Here is a 21,668-nt window from a genome sequence, read left to right on the forward strand (position 1 = left end):
CCAGCCACTCCTCTCCCAGTTTATACTTGTGCCCGGTGTTACTCCATCCTAGGTGCAGAATCCAGCATTTGGACTTGTTAAATTTCATCCCATTAATTATTGATCAATGCTCCAGTCTATCTAGATCCCTCTGCAAGGCCTCCTGTCCCTCAAGAGAGTCAACAGCACCTCCCAGTTTGGTATCATCAGCAAACTTGCTAATGGTACATTCAACTCCTGCATCCAGATCGTTGATAAATACATTGAACAGGACCAGCCCTAGAATTGAGCCCTGAGGAATGAGGAACACTACTGGTGACCAGTCACCAGCCAGATGTAGCCCCATTCACTACAACACTTTGAGCTCTGCCCCTCAGCCAGTTCTTCACGCAGCGCGCTGTGAACCTGCTCATCCCACAGTTGGGCAACTTGTCCGGAAGGATGCTGTGAGGGACAGTATCAAAAGCCTTACTAATATCCAGAAAAACTACATCCACCACCTTCCCTTCATCCACTAGGCAGGTGACCTTATCATAGAAGGATATCAAATTAGTTAAACAGGACTTTCCCTTTGTGAACTCCTGTTGACTGTGCCTGATGATTGCATTATTCTTTAAATGCCTTTCAACAGTACCCAATATGATCTTCTCCATAATTTGTCCAGGAACCGAGGTTAGACTAACAGGTCTGTAGTTCTCTGGGTCTTCCCTCATGCCCTTCTTGTAGATTGGAAGCTAGCCAGTATTACTCCAGTCAGCAGGGACCTCCCCAGACTCCTGAGACCTTTGGCAGATGATCGAGAGGGGTCCTGCCATAACATCCGCTAGCTCTGTCAGAACTCTGGGGTGAATCCCGTCAGGCCCCATGGACTTGTGAACATTCAGCTGATGTCTGATTCTAAGTGTCTGTTTTGGAGCAGGTAAGCACAAATGACAATGATATGACAAATGCAGATGGAAAAATCTAGCTCTGATTTGTTATGCCTTAAAATATAAAAATAATTCAATCAACAAGGATACTGACAAAGCAGTAGGAAGAGGAGCTGCTACAACCAAAAAGATGCTAGCAAATGACACTTATTTTTCCATCATGACTAACATACTCAGCATATGAAAAAGCTTTACATACCTGTAAGAGCCACTTGCTCAGCTGGATGAAACTTTACGGAATTTACTGTGTAAAACAAAGTAAAGTTTTAAGACAGTATACCAGAAGAATTTTTTCCAGTGTTTTATCATTAAAAGCATTGAAAAATCAAGAAGTCTTCAGTTTTAAGTAATTTTTTGTAGTATAGCAATCTCTTAAGTGAGATAAAGCACAATGGTATTTTGAGTACATAAACCTATGTAGTACCAAGGAAAGCAGCTCTAGTTGATTATACAACAATACATATTTTCTAGCAAGTTATTTCCTGAATCTAGTATAAGTTTTTCATGTTATAGAGGACAAACAAACTACGTTCAAATAATCGTGTGTAAGCTGACAAGGAGATAATGCTCTGGACTTCCATAAAGAGAATTTAAGTACTCATAACTATTTCTAACATAATCAAAAAACTTACTATATATGGCCATCAACTTTCTGATTATTGCTTAAGATTGCAAGAACAAATGCCTAAAAACCTAATGCAAATAACACAAATTAGATTTCAGTCCTACAGCCATATGTAATTAAAACATGATTGTTTTAAAATAGCCCTGCAAGAATTCTATCAACCTACAAAGCTCTTCAATTTTATTTCGGTGCATAAGATTCAATTACTTTTCATTACTAAGCACTTTCATTTGCAAAATACATAAGCTTCTCTTCAACAGTTCTTCAAGAAAGAACTTAGAAATCATTTTCATCCATCATACAAGTAAAATAGAAGCTTATGTTGTCAGGAGAGTGTGGTGTAATGAGTCTAAAAAGACACTCCTTAAATTGTTCACGCTGAACTAACTCAACAGTGCACCAACTGCTGGCACCCAACACCTTCGCTCCATTTCAAATCAACTGTCAAGTGCAAACAAATAAAGAAAAGTTTTACTAAATTAAAAATACACTGTTTTTTCTATAATTTATCTAAATTTATATAATTTTTATAAATTATAGTGCATATAATTTTTTTGTGTTTTTTGCTTAGTTTACACACAACTGTTTAAATACAGGTTAAGGCTTTTATTATTTTCATGGTTATCCAAATAGCAATTAAAAAAAAAAACAAAAACAAAACACACAACTATCGGCATGAAAATGCAAGTGATTGGAGTTTTTAAACGCGACTTTCCAGATGCTAAAGGTACCCGCTCCATGCAACAAGCAACCTGAGATATCTGAACAAATTAAAGTGTTACCTGTTGTTTCTATGCATCTATCTATTAGTATCTTTGTGCTGTAGGAGCTAGAAGTCATATAGCAGGAAAAAAAAAGTAGAACTTATGGTTGAAGCAGCTGAGCACTCTCTGGAGAACTTAATTCTATTTGTACCTTTGCCACAAAGTTCATGGGATGTACTAGCTGAGCTACTTAACCAAATGTACCAGGTCAACAACTGCGTTCCTCATTTCCTGGGTGCATGACTCTACACTCCAGGGTATGATCACTGAAAGTGATCAACTCTCAACAGCAAGTTAAAGCTATGGAAAACCTCCCCACCTTTGGTCTATAAAACCCTATATTGTAACCTGTTATGAGACATAAGTGGGCTAATCAGGTGCTTGTCAAATTGGACACCAAAAATTAACATCAAAAACACTTACTGCACTGCAGCTCTCCACCCAAGGAGGGGTTTAAAAACACTGTTTCTGAAATATTCATACTGGTATAGAGGAAGACAAACGCCTACATTGGATTAACCATCTTCAAAACAAGATTTTAATACTATGCAACAAATTATATATGGGATCATATATTAACCAAAGAAGTGCAAATAGATGGTCAGCCAGCATCTGTATCTTGTATCCCAAATATAACACAGATCCTGCAAAACAGCTAATTTTTTAAACTTCTCTTTTTCTGCATATGCATGAGACCTCAATGAGTTCCGACATTTAACTTCTGAGTGTCATAACTGTGCCTGTAAATTTCTTTATATGGGCTTGTTTATTTGTTTAACATTTATGGAACTGTCTTAATGCGCCTCTAAGAATCATAGTACAAAACATTCTCTCTATGAACATTAACGGAACTTCACAATTGACTTGTTAATGGTGTTGGTAAACCTGCAAGTGAAACCACAATAAACATTTCTCTAGTTGTCCAAAACACATTTCCCCCTCTCAAACACACAGTTTCGAGTTTTCACAACATGCCCTTATCTTACCTGATCCAACATGCCCTACATACTTGACAAGGCACTTCCCTGTTTCTATGCTCCACAGCAAAGCAGTGTGATCTACAAAGATTAAAAAGTAGCTGTAAATATTGTTACAAATGTATGGTTTTCACTTTTAACCGATTCAACAAACAAGTTATCTTCGGATGTAGAGCATACCATATGAAATAGACTTCAAATGTAGAAAAGACCAACTCCTCTTGATTATTACGTTATATATAAAATATAAAAGCTTCCTGTCATTTTAACTTAATAAGCATCTCAAAAAAAGTGAGGGTGCTGTCCCAATCGGATTAATTTGCAGTAAATATTTAAAGGCAAATTCTACTTTTGATATTTTTTCTGACTTGGTTATATACTTATGTATAATGCTCCAACTGTGTATCACAAGATTCAGAAAGAACACAGAAAGCATTCAGTGGTGAAAAACTCAGACAGTCACTACAAACAAGAGTTCTATGCACAAACTATTTACTTCCTGCATAGAAGTCCCAAATGCACATAGGTCACTGCAGAGCCCTACTAAAACTTACTTAAAAAGGAAATCACTCCCAATGCCACTCCTTTACCCTGCCACACACCAAAATAAATAATTAATATAACTATTTGTAAGTGGGGACAACCTTAATGCTGAATTGGAGAATGCTGTTTCCAAGTCAAATCAGGACAAAGAGAAGACATCCCACACAAAGACAAAATGTGCCCCTCAGTGGACACATAAAAATGGTAACAGTTCAGCTTATGAAGCAGAGGTTTCTGGTTCATAATATTTATGCCCAGTGTCTTCAGATTCTGTTCCAGTTTCAAAAGACCGTCACTACAAACTGACCAATTCGAACTGGTTATGGTTTATTTCCCTAATAATTTTCCAAATCCACACAAGGCTCTAGATTGATTTTTGGATCATAGTAGATTTAGTGATTTATTCATTAGTACCCGTTCCCTCTCTTAAGTAGAGAAGAAGGAATCTAGTAAGTTACATAAGATCTGAAAATTAAGATTTTTAGTTGCCCCTAGATCCTTGCATTCATCCGGCTTTTGCCTAAGAATACAAGAATATGCAAACTATGACTAAGTCTACGGCTTCTATAAAACAAAGGCTAAACAATATTACAGTAGGAAGTCTGTGGGGATCTCTGTATACAACAGTATAGCATTCTGTGCGAGAGACCTCTCCAAGCAAGCAGCTCTCCAACCCACCCATTTACACCATCCAACAGGCTAGGGCTGACCCTAAGAAGAGCGTGACCTGCATGGAAGTTACCTGGCACATACTTCAGAAAGATCAACAAGGACATCTGAACCTTCTAAAGGTTAAATGCATTTCAAGGAAACCGCAATTTAAGAATTTTTCAGCTACTGAACTTCTTTAAATCGACTCTTTCAGTGTGGAGCTAAGTATTCCAGTATACTTTTGATCTACTTTTGCTATAGCTTAGGGACTAAACTAGAATTTTCTAAAGATTCAAGCAACACAAAACTTTACCAGCAGATGCAGTTCCCAACACCACTGGTTGAGTTTTCGCAACACTGACATCCCAAATACCATCCCTGTGGCCAACGTATTCCTTTACCAGTTGACAGATTGCCCTTGATGTTGTCGTTTTAAAACTGGATACAATCTGAAATAGCAGAGAGACCAACATATTTTTTTTCCACATTGACCCAAGAATAAATAATTATCTCACAAATACAAATAGACGCTAACTTTTTCATAATAATACTTTGGTGTTCTGGCTGTTCACTATTGTCAAAAATTTGACATTTGATAGTAGGAAAGTGAGTTTGGATGCAAACATACCTCAATATTTTTTTTTCTTTTTTAATAACACCTCCCTCTTTACAGAATGCAAGATAAACTATTCTGTTTGACAATAACGTAATCTCATTGAAGTAATGAGCTGTACAAATGCAGTATGCACTTCCCATTCAGTTTGGGTAAAGGATTATAATTAAAAACGAACAAACAACAAAAAAAACCCCACCACTCAAAACTTTCCTTGCCTATTCCCAAACAAGTACATCTGATAACTTAAAGACAGTCCATGTTGTCCATTGTAACGTCTTTGAAAAAATGTACTTGTTATATAATTCTAGTAAAATCCAGAAACATTCCCATTTAAAACACTCACTGCTGTTTTTCTTCAAAACTGCACAAAGCTAATCAAATCAAACATCAACCTGAGAGCATATGACAGTTTATTTGCGTAATAAAGTTTTTTTTTAAAAAAAAAGATATGTCAAACTCATCTAAACATTTGATAAGCACATTCCCTCAAAGTCAATGCTATTAGGGGAAAATAGGGCAGACTCATTAAATCAAATTAGTATGTGCATAAGTAATACCAAATAAAAGGAAGAAAAAGTCTAGCAAAAATGGTAAAACTACAAGGCACTATAGTATAGGAAGGATGAAAACACTCAATATCTACAGAAAGGAACCGAATTGCAGAAATTCTGCATTTTCAGATGAAAGGGGACTGCAATATTAAAAAAAAAAGTTTGTCTTGCTAGAACACTTCCAGAGACAACTGAAATCAAGAGTGGTGAAAGATGACTTCAAAAAGCAAAACCACTGTTAGAAATACCCTATTTTTACCTCACAAGTCTTGAAGCTCATAACTGCTCTTTGAGAAAGACTATCTGAAAAGCTTTGTTACAACTAAAACAAAAAGACTACTTCCATTTATCCATGTTTTCCTCTGCATGCAATTATGGGTAGGTATCTATCTGACCAGTTCAGTCAAAACCCTTAAATGCTTCAACACAAATCACATTAAGACTTATCTATAACTTAGTAAAAGTTAGAAAATTAATTAAGTCTACATTTCAGATACCGTAAACTAAGGTTAAAATCCCATTAGTTTTTGGTATCAAAAAGAAGGTCTTAAGTATGTCATTAAAGCAAGGTTTTTACAAGTTTAAGAATATCTGCAAGAGCATTCCAAATTCTGAGCATGTCAACTTTCCAATGATGAAGTGATAATGCCCTATTTGAATTCCAAATTAAACAGCTAATATGCATTTCAGTTTCACAGCAGAAGAACAATCATTAAGGATGCACTGAAAAGAAAATGGGTTAATGGTAAAGATCATTAGTTCAACCACACTGCAGAGTTTCATAGGCCTTGAATACAATCCTACACATGCAACTTTCACATTGAATATAGTCCTGAAACTAAATGGAGTCATGTATGAGAAGTGGAACAGCAGAATTAAGTAAACAGTTAAGGACTAATATAGCACTCATCTCCGATTCCAAACTTGAAGTTTTTCAACTCTCAACCCCACGCTCAAACTATGCTTGCATTCTGTCTTTCTAATGTTGAGTCAAATCCTCATGCAAAAGTTTTCAAGGAGAAACTATCTCCTACTCATCAACAAGCATGGATTTTCCAGAACTGCTGGACAGTGGTTTCACTGACCATTTAATGGCAAGGCTGCAAAACTCCTTTTGGAGTATTAGCAGTCTTGAATGAACACATGGAAGGTAAGAGTTCAAGAAAACTATCTAACACTAAATATCCAGATATAGATATTCATTTAACATACATTTTTTCTACACTTTTTTTTTCCTTTCTTTTTTGTTCTCCCTCACTTCACATACCAGTAATTGGATAAACTAGATAGTGCCTGGATTAATTCTTGGTTCCTTAACCATATATAAACAATCTTCCAAGAAGGGAAAGGAAATACTTAAATAACATGCAACTTGCTAAAAAGAGGCATCTGCACTACAGAAAGTTCTTAAAATAACTTCAGCAGGTCTCAGATTATCATATACAAACAAGTGGGCAATCATATCTTGAGCATGTTTCAGCTTTTTCTGTCCTCTTTCTTAAATCCATATGGTTTCATGTACTTCCTTCTATACAGAGATTTGTTAACAAGGAAAACTGAATACAAATTGAAACAACTGCATGGCAAACAAATTGAAACACTCTGTAAAAATGTCCCTTAAACGGACAGGACACATTAGAAATAAGAACGAAAACTTGATCAACTCGGGACCAGTCCAGCAGCATTACACTGTGACTGATGAACAGAATGTCCTGTGGAGTAACATTAAGCAGTGAGGTCAAAAACTACATCTTCGAAAAAGTTTTATTCCCTTCAACTGCTGGGGGAAGAAATACCTTCCTTTAAGAGTCCTTTTCCTGATCCAAAAGAATCAGAGATCCTGGAAGTCAGTTTATGATGGAGCGAGTTACATAATTTCCGTTTATTTTAGGATTCTGCTTAAACTGTTCATGTTTTCCTGATGTATTAACAACTGTCATAGCCAGGGATTATTAACATCAGCAATAACATCTTGTTAACATCTCCGATTGAAACAAATGTATATGAAACAAAATGTAAGTTTCATATAGCGATTCCTGCACCTACAAACAACTGCAGTTAAATTACAAGATCTTGTCCATTAACAGATACAAAAAATTATTTTTAGAGTACCAAGCACTAAATCTACTCCATCTCTTCAGGATTGGGGCACTGGTGGATAACGCCTGCTGCTAAAAGCATCCTTGTCTGGTATGAGTTTTGCCAACTTAATGTTCAGACTCCTAACTCAGCTAAGGGATGAAAAGTATCCAGCTATGGGAATTTTCTAAGAAGGACTCGAATTAAGCATGTTTACCTCAGCATTTTCCCCAAGAAAATTAACAGATTACTTTAGTCTTAGCATGTTTTACCAATATTAAAGCAGTCAAGGGTCAGCTTTCTCATAAGAACAAGCAAATATTGAAAGCTCTTTTCAGAACAAACCTAAACTTTTTATAGGTTGGCAATCAGAAAAATGTAATCGTGTGCAATTACACAAAACAACTGATTTGTAAAACTTAAGTCTCTTCTAATTACCCACAGAGGAAAAAAAGAAGAAAAAAATTAAAAAAAAAAAAAAAACCAAACAGAATTCTGACAAGTTTTAAGTTAGGCATGCAGTAACAGTATAAAGGATGGGCTGAAAAGTTGCAATCCACTACCCCACTGAGTTTGGAACACAACCCATTTTTTGTGAACAGCGTTGTTCATTCAATGCTCATAAATATAGACATAAGAATTTCAAAGCTGTCGAACTCTTAAAACTCTTCAGATGTCATTTTCTCAGAGAGTGTATTAGGGAACTCTAACTGCATCCAGTCAGTATACAGACAGAAAGATCATTGTTTGTTAGAAACTTAGTTATAGTCTTTCCTGACTTTTGGCTGTAGTCTCTTTGTGGGTCAAGAGACAAAAGGTTGCAGCTTTGACTCTTCTGTGCAGGAAGGAAGAAGCAGTCGAAATAAAGCCACTCTCATGAAGTGCAGAAAGGTTTCAAAGAACACACTGGAGAGAGAGATGCTCACAACTTTATCATTCCCCTCAGCATTCCTCTCTACCCCCCCGTAAACTCTGATTCAAAGTTGTGGAAAGAAATATATCAGCACATTCAAACATCTGTTGGTTATCGATTGATATGAGAGAGATGTACAATGTCTGTAATAAGGTATTAAATTCTTCATGTTCCACTACTCATGACTACTTTGCTGTGCATGCATATCAGAACACCGGGAAGCAAAGCAGTTACCCAGGAGTCTCCACCCCATACTTCCCAGCTTCCCACGCTGAAGTTGCGAGGTCCGCCTGCCTTGCCTGGGAAAGAATACGAGTGCTACATTGCAAGCAAGTAAAAGACGACAAGCATTTAACACCAGCCTTTAAAAAAAAAAAAAAACCACACAAAAACAAATACCCCAACACTACACTAAAGAAAGTGCCAATTCATAACTACATAGTAGATGTACTAATACTATTTTGTCCCTATTAATATCATGTTGTCCCTATTTAAGTGGCCTCATTAAAGAATTCATAAGTCATTAACTCTTAAGAAAAAGGAAGAGGCACCTCTATGCATCAGATTGACAATAAAAAAGAAAGTTTGAGAAACAATAAAATAAAAAGGAGACCAAATAAAACACAGTAACTTAGATCTGTTTCACCACACTACTCTTATGCTCAAACTTTCAGACTACTTAACAGATGGTATTTCAAAGACATCTAGTCATTCAATAACCACACATTAGCCTGCAATACAGTTCAGCACAGAGCTTCTTATATAGTTGGTTCACGTACCAGATCCCACTGTGGTTTTCTCACACTTCATTTACCCTTAATAATGTATCATGAAATGGCCCTGAGATAGGGCAAACAGAGCAGCAAGTAAACTCTCTATGAAAATTAAAAAAGGGGAGGGAAAGAGGAAAACAAAAGTACCAGACACATGCAGCCGTGCAAAATGAAAAACATCAGAAAGGGTAACTATGCTAAGAGACCAGGCAAAAGAAGATTGCTAGCTACTAATTTGCAAGGCTTGCAACATAAAGGAAACAAACCCTTCTAGTCTCATAGCTAAAAAACAAAAATGATTTTAAAAACCCACAAAAACCTGTAATAGTACACGTATAGATGCCTACTTAAATCCCCATTTCAACTGCAATACCCAAATCTTTATTCAGAAATTTACTACCTTCTAAGTTCTCTATTTCCCTCATGAAACTGAATGGGTTTTTTAGTTCTCTTTACAAGAGTAATCCTACATACGCACGTGTGCACACACTCTCTCCCCTCCAACATTCATTCTTTAGAAAAGGTGAACAATTATTGTAAAAATGTCATATAGTGTGGTTGAAGTAATGGGTAATTGATGAATCCAAGATAAAGATACTGTTCCTCATGAGGCAGGTTTACTTAAAGAACAGCACTACTCAGCTTAAAGAAACCACAATTTACAACTTAAAGACAGCCATGTTAGTACACATTGATGAGTAGAGGTTTAATTTTTCTCATACCTTGCTAGTAGATGCCTTGTAAGTTGTCTTTAATTTCTGAGAAAGCTGGCTGGTACTATGACTGGCTGTTGAGACAAATAAATTCAAAGGAAGATATTTCAAATACAGCATTAGCTTATTCGTATAAGTAGTGGTATTAATTCACTTCAATACAATTATAAGTTTTGGCCAGCAAAGTAGACAAAAAGTAAATTCAAAAATACTATTTTAGGATTCTTTGTGGCTCTCTTACCTTTTGTTTTCAGTTGTCCTTTGCTCAGTTCAGCTCCATCAATTGTCTGTCCTTCAGCTGCTAAACGCTCATTCAGTGTATCAATCTCTCTACGTACTAACAATAACAAAAATTCACATTCATACAAAAAATTGAGTATCATTAACAACACCATTAACATACTAATTAAGAATTGTTATGGTTAGTAAGTAATCTATTTTATGCTAAGGACAGGAAAAGAGATCAACTATGATTTTATAAAAGCAGGTGTCACCAAGACATAAACCAAGACACATGCTGAATTTTCCAGAGACCAACCTTGACCCAGATTCCAAGGAAAGTATTAGTGGCTTCTAATTACTGTTACTTTTACTAATAAATGTGGCTAAGGATTAACAAAACAGCTTCTGTGAAATACATGCAACACCTGTATTGAATTAAATCCAACAGAAGACAGAAAACTTGCAGCGTGATAAATATTTTAACCACAGAATTAGTATGTCATTTCTTGACAAAGATTTTATTAAGCACGAAATAGTATTCTCCCCTGAATGCCTGTCTACTGTTAGAGTTTCAGTAAGAAAGGTAGTGCAGCAAATGTATATTTTTATACTTTGAAATACATTAAAAAACGTAGGACAGCATATACATTTTACATTCAAGTGTTTTAGAAACACTAAATACGATCAAAATATTTTCATTGCACATCAGACAAAGCATGTATTTGTAACAAGAATATGCTTTTCAGTCGATTATTTGTAACTCGCACCAGAGCTGTTTCAACACAAGACAGAGTGATGGCATAGCTAAAAGAAACCAGGTACTCGTAAATGATTTCCAGTGGCTGGGCTGGTTTAAAGTTGCTCAACTTCTTTTTATAAAGAACATTTTCAGTGGCTTATAGTTTTTTCTCAAAATCTGGGCTGATACTCTAAGTGTTCTCCTCAGGTGAAATCTCATTGAGAGGCTTTAACCAAAAAGTTTTTCACTGTTCTTAAGTCTAGGTCTGCCTTTCCACAAATTCTTAGGACTTCTTTTAAAGAAGTCATTCACTCCCAGGCTTTGAAATGTGGGAGAACTTGACCCATCAGGAGTATGATTCTTGCCATTTCTGAGAAATTCACTGAAGTCTCAGTTCTAAGCACTAGAAAACTCAGTTTACACTTCCATACCACATCCAAGTGCTTGAAATGAGCAAAGCAAGATTCTCTTTCCTGCCTTCCCAGTCACATAAACCTAAACTTTTACAACACAGACAATATGAAAGAGACGTAAACAAAGAGACAGGCTTGTAGTAACAGATGACTGAAACAAACAAGCCAGGCAGATACAAGGATTGCCTGAAAGGATTTAGACCGAAGCCTGGAAGGGATAAGAAAAGAAAGAAGCTAGAAATAAGTTGTAATAAGGGAAAGGGAGTGTATGAAGAGCCAGGGATGAAAAACCTGAGATTCTCTACATAGGGCAACCACAACACTAATGTAGGAATTAGACCAAGAACAAAAAATCACAGACTGAGCATCAGAAGAGAAAAATTTAGAAACTGTCAGGGGGGTGGAAAGAGATCACAAAGGCCAGGAGGGAACTAGAACTGTGAGGTGAAGAAGGAAGATGCAGAAGAAACAGAAATGGAATGGAAGGAAAATAATCATACTCTGGACGGTACAGACAAATTCACCGCTTGTTTTCTGACAAACATTTTTGAAGTGGGACGGGGGAATCCCTACTTTTCTTGCTACCAGCCAACTTCTCAGCAGGAGGCTGAGAACTCAGTTGTGCAAATTGTCACTGAAAAGTGTGTAGTGTTGATGATAGCCTTTAACCAACACAATCTCAGGTTTTAAGAGAATAAAAAGCCAGCATATTTTCAAAAAGCACAAAAGAATGTTTTGGTTTTTTTAACATGATTGTTTGGTCTAACTGTGGGAACAGATTAGGTGTGGAAAAAAAAAATTGACTTGGAGCCAAACCAGACATTCCACAATTCAGAAGCCAAGCCACCCAACACACCTTCCAAAATCCAGCAAGGAAAATTGAGCAGAGGCTTTACTGTATGACTGCCTGTGTTACTTACTTTGGATCCTCTTACATCACCTTGGATCACTTACGTTACCATACAACTGCACTGTCATTAAACAAATAACATTTTTTGCAGATATACCTGGAATTTTTAGCTGTGTGCTCGACTTCAAAATTCATGAACAGCTGCAGGTGCTGGTTATGCAATGTACTAAGTAGTATGATCCAAAACAACCACATTGTACACTTTTTCAAGTAAGACATTTTTCCAATTTCATTTACTAATATTACATCATTAAAATTAAGCCTGTAAATATACAACAAAGCCACAAACTGCAACGGCTGAACGGAGTTACTGCCAGATTAGCATGGTGTATACCAGAGCCTACAATGACAATCCACTTCACTTTCTTTGCCTAAGAGTCAAGGAGGATGACACACATCAGCTCTCAGTACTTGTGTCAAAGAGCTAATAAAGTGGTTTTTCTGAAAAGGTACAAACCCCATCTTTGGCTACAAGTTCAAAACAATTCTTAAACTCCTCAGAGAAAAGCTACAGTAATTACACTACAGTATCCAAGGTAAGCATCTCAATTAGCGCTACTATATCCTAAATCCAAACAATTCATAAGTTGCTGGAAAAAAACAGATACTCACATTCCAAATTTTCAATATACAGGTTTTCAAACTCCCGTTCTATTTGTCCAAAAAGTTCAAGGAGTGTATTCCGGACAGAAGATGGTAGTTTAGAATCCTAGAAGGCAAAATATTGGGGTTTATATTTTTCTTTACATATATTTTATGTAGTTACCTTTCAATCTTAAACTGATTTTAACAATTCTATCTACCTCCCAGCAAGGAGGGAAATTAAAACTACTACTAGTGTAGAACACAAAACAAAAAACCTCTGTGCATCATAAAATTATTCATTTTACATACTCTCTCTTTCAAGGGACAGAATTCAAATCACCTGTGGGGTTTTATTTTTACTAGAGACAAATTACAAAACCAAGATACGTGTACAACTCATTAAAGAAGAAAGGTGGGAAAAAATTTATAATATAATGTCAAGATGCTTCCAGTTCAAGAAGAAAAAATACCTTTGGTTGACAAAGTAATTCAGAAATTGACTATGCATTAGGCTAGGAAGTTGTCATCACAAAGCACCTTATTACCAAAGCTTGAGACAAACTAACCTTTTAAACATATTTTTTAACATCTACCTACTTTTCTCACTAACCACAACTAAGTGTGAAGGAAACTGCAATTTCTAATCCCTCCTTCCCCAGATATTATTCAAGCACCTCCTCTTTAAAGAAAGTATTTTGAAGCGAATTCACAGAGGGCTGATTTTTTTCTTCAGCATAATCAACATAGCAATTCCGAGGCACAAAAACAAGTATGTAATAAAACCACTAACACAGGATTTATATGATCTGAGCTCAATACACAGCTTGACCACAAGCTTCTGTTGGCAAGTTATTTAAATTTTATTCATCTGCCTATAAAACAGAGATCAGCACCATGTTTTCCCTGAACAAATGCATACCATATCCAAAACAAGTAAGTACTGATTTCTGTTGGGAGTCAAGGTTCTCACTGTATCAATGATTCTTTTATCAAATACTGTTGAGCAGACAGTGAGTAAAGCAGAAGACAACTGACTGCAGTACATTGAGAACCTAGTACTAACAAACATCTTAAGATTTAAAGCACAGCATGCTACTAAAAATGGCAAATTAGAAAGGAGAAAATATGGTCATTAGTCTAATAACTATAATCAATTAATCCACTACAAGTATGGATCAAGGGATGAACCATCCTTGCTCACTACATAAATAAATTCTACTAAACCTGTTCTATTCTTCAGTTGCTGGTGGACCACAATATGTAAGTTGGCTTACTGCACTTATTATTTATCTAGGTAGCCAGCTATAAACTTTTTTTAAAAGAAGTTTCCACTTAACTGAGCCTTACCCTAACAATGAAAAAGTTCAACTACTCCTTTGTAGCATATCTAACCCATCAGCTCAGAATTCAGTAAGACAACGTCTTATTACCGGACAAACCTGTAAATAATGCAGCTGTATTCAAAAACTGAGAAATATCTATGCAAGGAAACAAGTTACCAAATATCAAAGTGAAATTAATATGGTATCATGTATACCATATCATTAATACATCAATGTTCATCTATCAAATATACAGGGAATGTGCCTATAAGCAACATCTACTTTTGTTAAACAAAGCAAAAGTATGTAATTTCAAAATCTTGAAATCATCAGCTATGAGCAAAAAAAGAAAACTGAGTCAGCTTCTGTCACGGCACAAACCACTATTTCAAGTCTAGAAGTACAGAATAAGCATTACTAGAACGGGAGTACAAATGTTAGCACACGACACCACCCAAATACAAGTGAACTTCATTATTCAATGCAAGTTTAAGGGTGATTATAGCTTGTTTTGTTCTTAAGTGTTCCAGTAAACCCAAACCAAAAGAAATTGGTTCCATTCCTATAAACTGGCTGGATTAGGAAGAAGCGTGTGCATACTAGCCATCAGAGGGCAGCATGCACCTTCCACCAAGTCAGCATCTAAACAACCAGAATTTAATCTCACTCACATTTTGGTTCATACAGTCAAGATGGTTGTCTTCAGAAACAATTAGAAAAGCCTATCACGATCCCGATTTTGTAACTTATTTCTGAACATCAATTTTAAAGAGAAGAGCAAGAGAAACCACTAGTAGCCACGACATAGAGCACATCTGCTTATGCACAATTCAGTTTTACACCAGTTTCACAACTATTTTAAGCTGTGGCACTGTGCTGAAACAGGCACTGTGCTGAAAGAAGTGGTACTATGCTCCTTATGCCCCCCTAGGAGATTCCTATCTTCATCTGCCTCTCCCTTGAGACAGTATTTTTGTTCATGCATTCACAGTCAACCAGAACGTGAAGCAGATCCCGATTAACGCCAACTTGAAACAAAATTAATTAAACAAGAATACTATACAAATGAAACACTATTAAGAGAAACACCGAAGTTAGAAGAATTATTTCCTATTCAATTACCCAATAATTCCATACAGCAAAGTTATGAAAGAAACTAAGTTATCCTACAACTTTTGAAACAGAAAAGGAGATGTAGGAAAGGTTTCCAATCCACTTCTCAGAGCCTGAAAGCATAAGCAAATCTAAACCTGTCCTAAAGTAACCAGCATAGTAAAACACATCCACTTCCTTTACTCTCTTTAAAGCTGGAGCTATTTAAATTAGCTTATTAAAATATCATGTAATAATGTTATCTGTTTATCTGCAAAAGTACTTATCTAAATCTCATGCGGTTTACAGCTCCACTGTGAAGGGGCATTAATACTCTCTATTCATTAGAATCTGCCACAGGTTGTTGAAGGTTAAAGGTCAACAAAATTAAATAAAATGATACATAAAACATTGAAAATATTTACATATTACAGCATAATACACTTACAGAGTTTGATAAGAAATACTAAAACAGCTTAAAATTTTGGTTTACTACACTGAAGTGACAGCATGCCTTGACCGCTCAGCTGCCCTTCATTCCTTTCCTGAAGTAAGGCTGTAATAGTCCAAGTGCATGAACAGTTTTCTGTCCAAGTACTTACGCTCTCCAGCTTCTAGATGACTAGAAGCAACAGCCTGGGCTCTGTTAGTTCCCAGAAAACTAATGCTGTAATTTACCAAATAATAGATTCAGTTTAAAAAAATTTTAAAAGTATGTCACAACACTGAGAAAACACAAGGTTTTCCCTTCAGTGTATCTGCACAGTCCAGAAAGGGAGGTTTCTCGTAGCCAAACACTGTTGGTATTTCAAACCACCTCTCTGATAAAAATCAAGTTTAGCATCATCTTTGCCAGGCCCGCATTAACATGCATAGTCAATTTGACCATAAATAGTTCTCAAACTGGTATTTGCTTATCTTTGGCAGCACTACTTCAAACACTTCCTATAGGAGCCTTACCTACAGTTAATCTCAATATCATTAGGTGAAACACTCCAAGTGGCTCCAGATTGTATCCACTACACAGACTGACATGATTAAGAAAATTACAGAAGTTTGTGGTTGTTGTTCTTTCCCTTAAGTTTAATACGCAGAAGATCACACCTTCATTTGAGCCAAATTTAAAAAAAAAAAAAAAAAAACAACACACAAACATAACACAAACAAAAATTTAAGTCAGCTCACGCCTCTGTCAAGCAGGCAATATTTGTTTACTTTACGGAAAGGAGTGCAGAACAGCATTCCCACTAATACCTTCCCTATCAGAGTTTGTAATAAATATTTCGATTTATTCATATTTCTGGGTTACTATTATTCCAAATTCAAACTTATGAAATCAAGAATCAATCTCCAACTTTAAGGGGGGGAGGGGGGATTGCAGCAAAATAAATAGGCCGTTTCTTTGTATTTCTTCATGGTTTTATCATTCATGTAAGAACACACAAAAGCCGATAAAAAGCTCCACAGGTCTGAATACAACCTGGAACACTGTCAACATCCACATCAATAGTCTCCAAAGACAGTCAGCACTTACAAGCAGGAAAGTCTGCTGTTCCTGCAGCTTTACTGGACATATTTCGTTACTTAAGTTTATTTATTTCTTTGCATAGAAAACACTCCTCATAAAAAAGTTACAGAAGTTATCCAAGCAGCAGTATATTATCTTACCTGCCCTTCCAACATGTCTCTCTGCAGTCCTGCCCGTTCTTGCTCAGAACTGTTGGTTCTTCGGATTGAAAGACTGTGCGATTTACGTTTCTGCTTTGCTTGGCGAGCAGATGCACAACTTCCACTTTCTATTGGCATTACTTCAAAAAAACAGCTTCACAGAGGCTCCTATGATAAACTAAGGACAAGCATTACACGTTACAAATTGCTTTGCCAAACTAATCAGAGTTAATTTTTTTTTTCTCAAAATAGAAATATTTAGTTCTACTAAATTTTGGAGTTGTTTGGGGTGTCATTAAAAAGAAGGGATCCCTATTACTTACAGCTATTCTTCAAACAACATTAAGTTCAAAAACACATATGCATATACGTAAATGAAGTGGAATCACTTCTGCATTACTTATTCATTAGCTAACATTCCTCCACAAAAGGAAAATTAATTCTACTACCTTGCTCATTTTGGAGAACACTAGCAGAGACAGCCCCCAAATGCTTCCAGGAAACAACTATTATGCATACTATATTTCACTGAAATGCATGCAAAATTAAAACCCAGCTGGAAAATGAAAGCAAACAGACATGATAATTTAGGGACACTGTCAGGTTAAAAATGTATTATGCAACATTAAGTGTTAGTATACAAAATTTAATACATGTGCTTCTTTACACGTAAGCAGAAATAAATTTTTATGACAGAAAACTACTTTCCACCATTTTTGACAGCTCACGGTTTCACTTACTTGGATAGTAAAAGTGCCCATGAACTTACGAGAAAGTGCACCTGACTTACCAGGTTGTTATCGTTAATTTTTGTCAGCTTGTTAAAGCCAAATCTGCATTTTAGTATCCTTAAAAACACCTGACAGTATCACCAATTAATATTACCATGCATGATCTACTGCTTTCCCCTGTTTAAGAAAAATCAAATCATATTTGATTTCTTGCACAAACATGGAGAATATATTCTTTACTGTCAAAATCTTATTTTTTTACAAACATTTAATTACTGGATTTTTTTTTTAATTAAACCTGATATTCAACAGAAATTATTTTTAGTTTCATGGGGTACCAGTTGTTAAACATTTCAAATGTTTTAAGATTGATTACTCAAAATTTTTCAATCATGAACATTGAGAACAAAATAAAAATTCATTCTCCAGCATAAATGATTTCTGAAACAACAATTACAACTTAAAATAGCTGCAATAGTCTGCAGAGAAATAGGAGAGCAGAGTTGGCAAAGCTAACAAGGCAACTGAGCTTCCTTTTAAATAAGTTGATCAGAGAAAATTTAAACCAAACCCAGGGCCACTTCCAATTTAAGATCCGCCAACACACTAGATCTCACGCTAGGAATGAGCACCATCGCTATTAACAAGACTAGGCATTAACCAGTTCAGTGGTTCTGACATGGTATTTTCAGCTTTTTAACATATCATAAAGCCAAGGAAAAGCATAGCTTACTAAAACACAGTATGTGCAATGTATAAAAACAGCTTCAAATTTGCTTTGGTTTTTATATCACAAAATGAAAATATATAAGGATATTTAAATTTATATCAAAATGAGACTAGATTTAGTTAAGGTTTTGATGCCCATCCATCCTCAAATTTTCTCGTTAAAAAACTTGGTATTTTAATTAGCTTTTGGAACACCCGAGTTCCAGTAACCTGACACCAATTCCATAGTGAATCTAAAGTAAAATTCAGGTTGCACCAGTATCTTGTACCACACTGAAATGATTTTGTTCATTTCCTCTGGACTCTGCACAGCCCTCCCCTGCACCTAATCCCATCAGAGCTTTTTATGTGTGATTAATCCATGGTAACTAATTAGCTATGTTCACAAATTAAAGAAGAAAGAAGAGAAAGAACTACCATTGGGTAGTTTCGTGTTTGACTAGATTTGTTTTTTCACTGTGGCTAGATTTCCTCTGCCATAGAAAGACAGCACTGAAAGTAAAAAAAGACCATTCCAATAAACAAGTTATTGCCAATTTTCCGGGCTTCACTAAGTATCTTCCTGTTCCTGGACATATGGTCAACAGTTAGGAACAGGTTTTCAGTGCTCATCACATTTCTGTTTCTTTTCAAAATATGATCAGATCCCAAACACATATATTCTCCTCTCTTCCACCCTCCTTCCTATCTCCCTTGGGAACCACTCTTTCAATGGCTTTCAGTTTACTGGTTTCTGCAGCGTTCGGATTATTTTTTAAGGCCCAAAGCACCGAACTCTGTGTGCACACACACAGATGTGTTAAACAGTTTTCTATCTATACATACACATAGTTACATATAATCACATAAATCAGTTAACACCGTTTCACTTAAGATCTGTGGGAAAAAAAAAAAAGACAATTTCTAATTCCTGCCAGATATAGCTCCTCAGCTGTAGTTACACAGAGATGTTAATATGGTTTATGCCTTACCAGGCATTGTTCTAACTATTTTAACTTCCATTTGCCCTCTGCTGCCAAGCTACTTCATTTTAGAAGACTTTACCAAGAAATACCCTTTTCTGGACTGCTTCATAGAATCATAGAATAGTTTGGGTTGGAAGGGACCTTTAAAAGGTCACCTAGTTCCAACCCCCCCGCAATAAGCAGGGACATCTTCAACTATCTAGGTTGAAAATGACTTCAACTAGATCAGGTTGCTCAGAGCCCCGCCCAACCTGACCTTGAATGTTTCCAGGGATGGGGCATCCACCACCTCTCTGGGCAACCTGTTCCATGGATTCACCACCATTATCATAAAAAATTCTTCCTTATATCTAACCTTCTTTTAGTTTAAAACCATTACCCTTTGTCCTGTCACTACAGGCCCTGGCAGAAAGTCTCTCTCTGTCTTTCTTATAAGCCCCCTTTAAATACTGAAAGGCCACAATAAGGTCTCCCAAGAGAATCCTCTTTTCCAGACTAAACAACCCCAACTGCCTCAGTCTTTCTTCATAGAAGAGGTATTCCAGCCCTCTGATCATTTTCATGGCCCTCCTCTGGGCTCGCTCTAACAGGTCCGTGTCTTTCTTGTACCACTGGCTACGATTGGCTTTCTGGGCTGCAAGTGCACATTGCTGGCTCATGTCTGAGTTTTCATCCCCCAGTATCTCCAAGTCCTCTGCTCTCAATCCATTCATCCTCCAGTCTGTACTGATATCGGGGGTTGCCCCAACCCAAGGTGCAGGACCTTGCACTTGGCCTTGTTGAACTTCATGAGGTACTCACGGGCCCACTGCTCAAGCCTGTCAAGGTCCCTCTGGATGGTATCCCTTCCCTCAAGCGAATCAACTGCACCACTCAGTATCAGTAGGTACAGATTCGGCAGCTGTACGTTCTGGCATGTAGAATTTAAAGGGACACAGTCAAATGCATGAGATTACGTTTTTACATAGTGAAATTCTCACATTAACTACACAAAAGTTTCTACTTTCACAGCTCATAAGCAAACAGAAAAGATTAGGTAAGAAACACCTCCATTATTGTATCTATTTGGTAGCAGCACTTCACCTGCAGCCAGTGTCATTGACAGTAATTGCACTCTCCTCATGCACCAGCATGACCACATCACTCATGCACTGTTCTGGAGAGAGCAAGCATGCACGCTCTTCCCCAGGCTCTGCAAGAGGGTGCACACAGCCACAGCAAAGCTGCAACCAAAGAGGCAACACACAGGCATGTGCATACAGAGGATAGGAAGGAGAAGCCGAAGAGGACTAGCTTCACTGCCTTTAATATTGTTCTGAATTCCACCAAATAGCCCTATAAACTTTCAGTAAGGGAGCAATAATTAAAGAGTTTTTAGAACCAGGATGTAAATTCACTTTAAAGAAGTGACAGTGTCCCTTTAAATATTAACTTCACTTTGACAATTTCAGAACTATTTTGATGCTAATTGCAACAGAAAGAAGCTATAGGTTTTTGAAGAGTAGATTTCACAAAACAGATCCTTGGCAATATGATGCTAAAAAAAATAAGGTGCTCATTTCTAGCAGTTACCTGATTCCCCTTATTATGTAAGGTTTTCAAACAGTGAAAATTACCTGTCCAGAATATCAGTGTCATGTTACATATCCTATGAAAACCATATTAAATATTGATTAGTGAAACAGTCAGTAGTATACAAACCAGTCAAAGTCTTTCACATTTTTGAAACTTTTGTAGTTAGAACACACCAGACCACAGGAAAGGGGGGGTGAGGGAAAACATCAACACAAGTCAAGGCTGAGCACCAAATCAAAGTCAAACGAAGTAAGAAAAAAAGGCTTCAAAATGACACATTATATATTGTTAGTCAGATGTTGTTAATCAATAACTTTTGAGTGTTACAAATGGGTTCTGAAAAGATAAATTCACTTTCCTTCTACTTAGTAATTCTACAAGTAGGATGCAAAATCACCAAGAAGTATGGGACTCTCATTTCCTGAACCAAATGAAGCTGAATTCACAAAAGCTAAAAATTAGCAATCAAGACTAAAAAAAGCTGAACAAAAGTACTTTCTGAGAAAAAAGAAAAAAAAACACAAAAGGGTGAAGAGTGTTGTACTACTAAACTATATTCAATAAGGGTGGCAGTTCACAAGTACTGTATTATTAAAAAGTGAGC

At 36.4% G+C, this 21,668-nt stretch overlaps 1 protein-coding gene across 1 annotated transcript in view; it reads right to left on the reverse strand.

Moving 5' to 3' along the window:
• Positions 1 to 17,221, reverse strand: part of WDR37 (WD repeat domain 37) — a 43,535-nt gene extending 26,314 nt beyond the window's left edge. Inside the window, exons 1-7 of the mRNA XM_009278646.2 lie at positions 17,065 to 17,221; positions 13,010 to 13,106; positions 10,355 to 10,450; positions 10,123 to 10,187; positions 4,782 to 4,917; positions 3,284 to 3,355; positions 1,108 to 1,152 (exon numbers count right to left, since the gene is read on the reverse strand). Of these exons, the coding sequence (XP_009276921.1) occupies positions 1,108 to 1,152; positions 3,284 to 3,355; positions 4,782 to 4,917; positions 10,123 to 10,187; positions 10,355 to 10,450; positions 13,010 to 13,106; positions 17,065 to 17,202 (649 nt within the window). The 5' untranslated portion in view covers positions 17,203 to 17,221. The remainder of the gene's footprint in view (positions 1 to 1,107; positions 1,153 to 3,283; positions 3,356 to 4,781; positions 4,918 to 10,122; positions 10,188 to 10,354; positions 10,451 to 13,009; positions 13,107 to 17,064) is intronic.
• Between the last annotated feature and the right edge of the window lie 4,447 nt (positions 17,222 to 21,668).

This window comes from Aptenodytes forsteri, unplaced genomic scaffold (genome assembly GCF_000699145.1).
Source record: "Aptenodytes forsteri isolate BGI_AS27 unplaced genomic scaffold, ASM69914v1 Scaffold257, whole genome shotgun sequence".
In the NCBI taxonomy this organism is placed as follows: Eukaryota; Metazoa; Chordata; class Aves; order Sphenisciformes; family Spheniscidae; genus Aptenodytes; species Aptenodytes forsteri.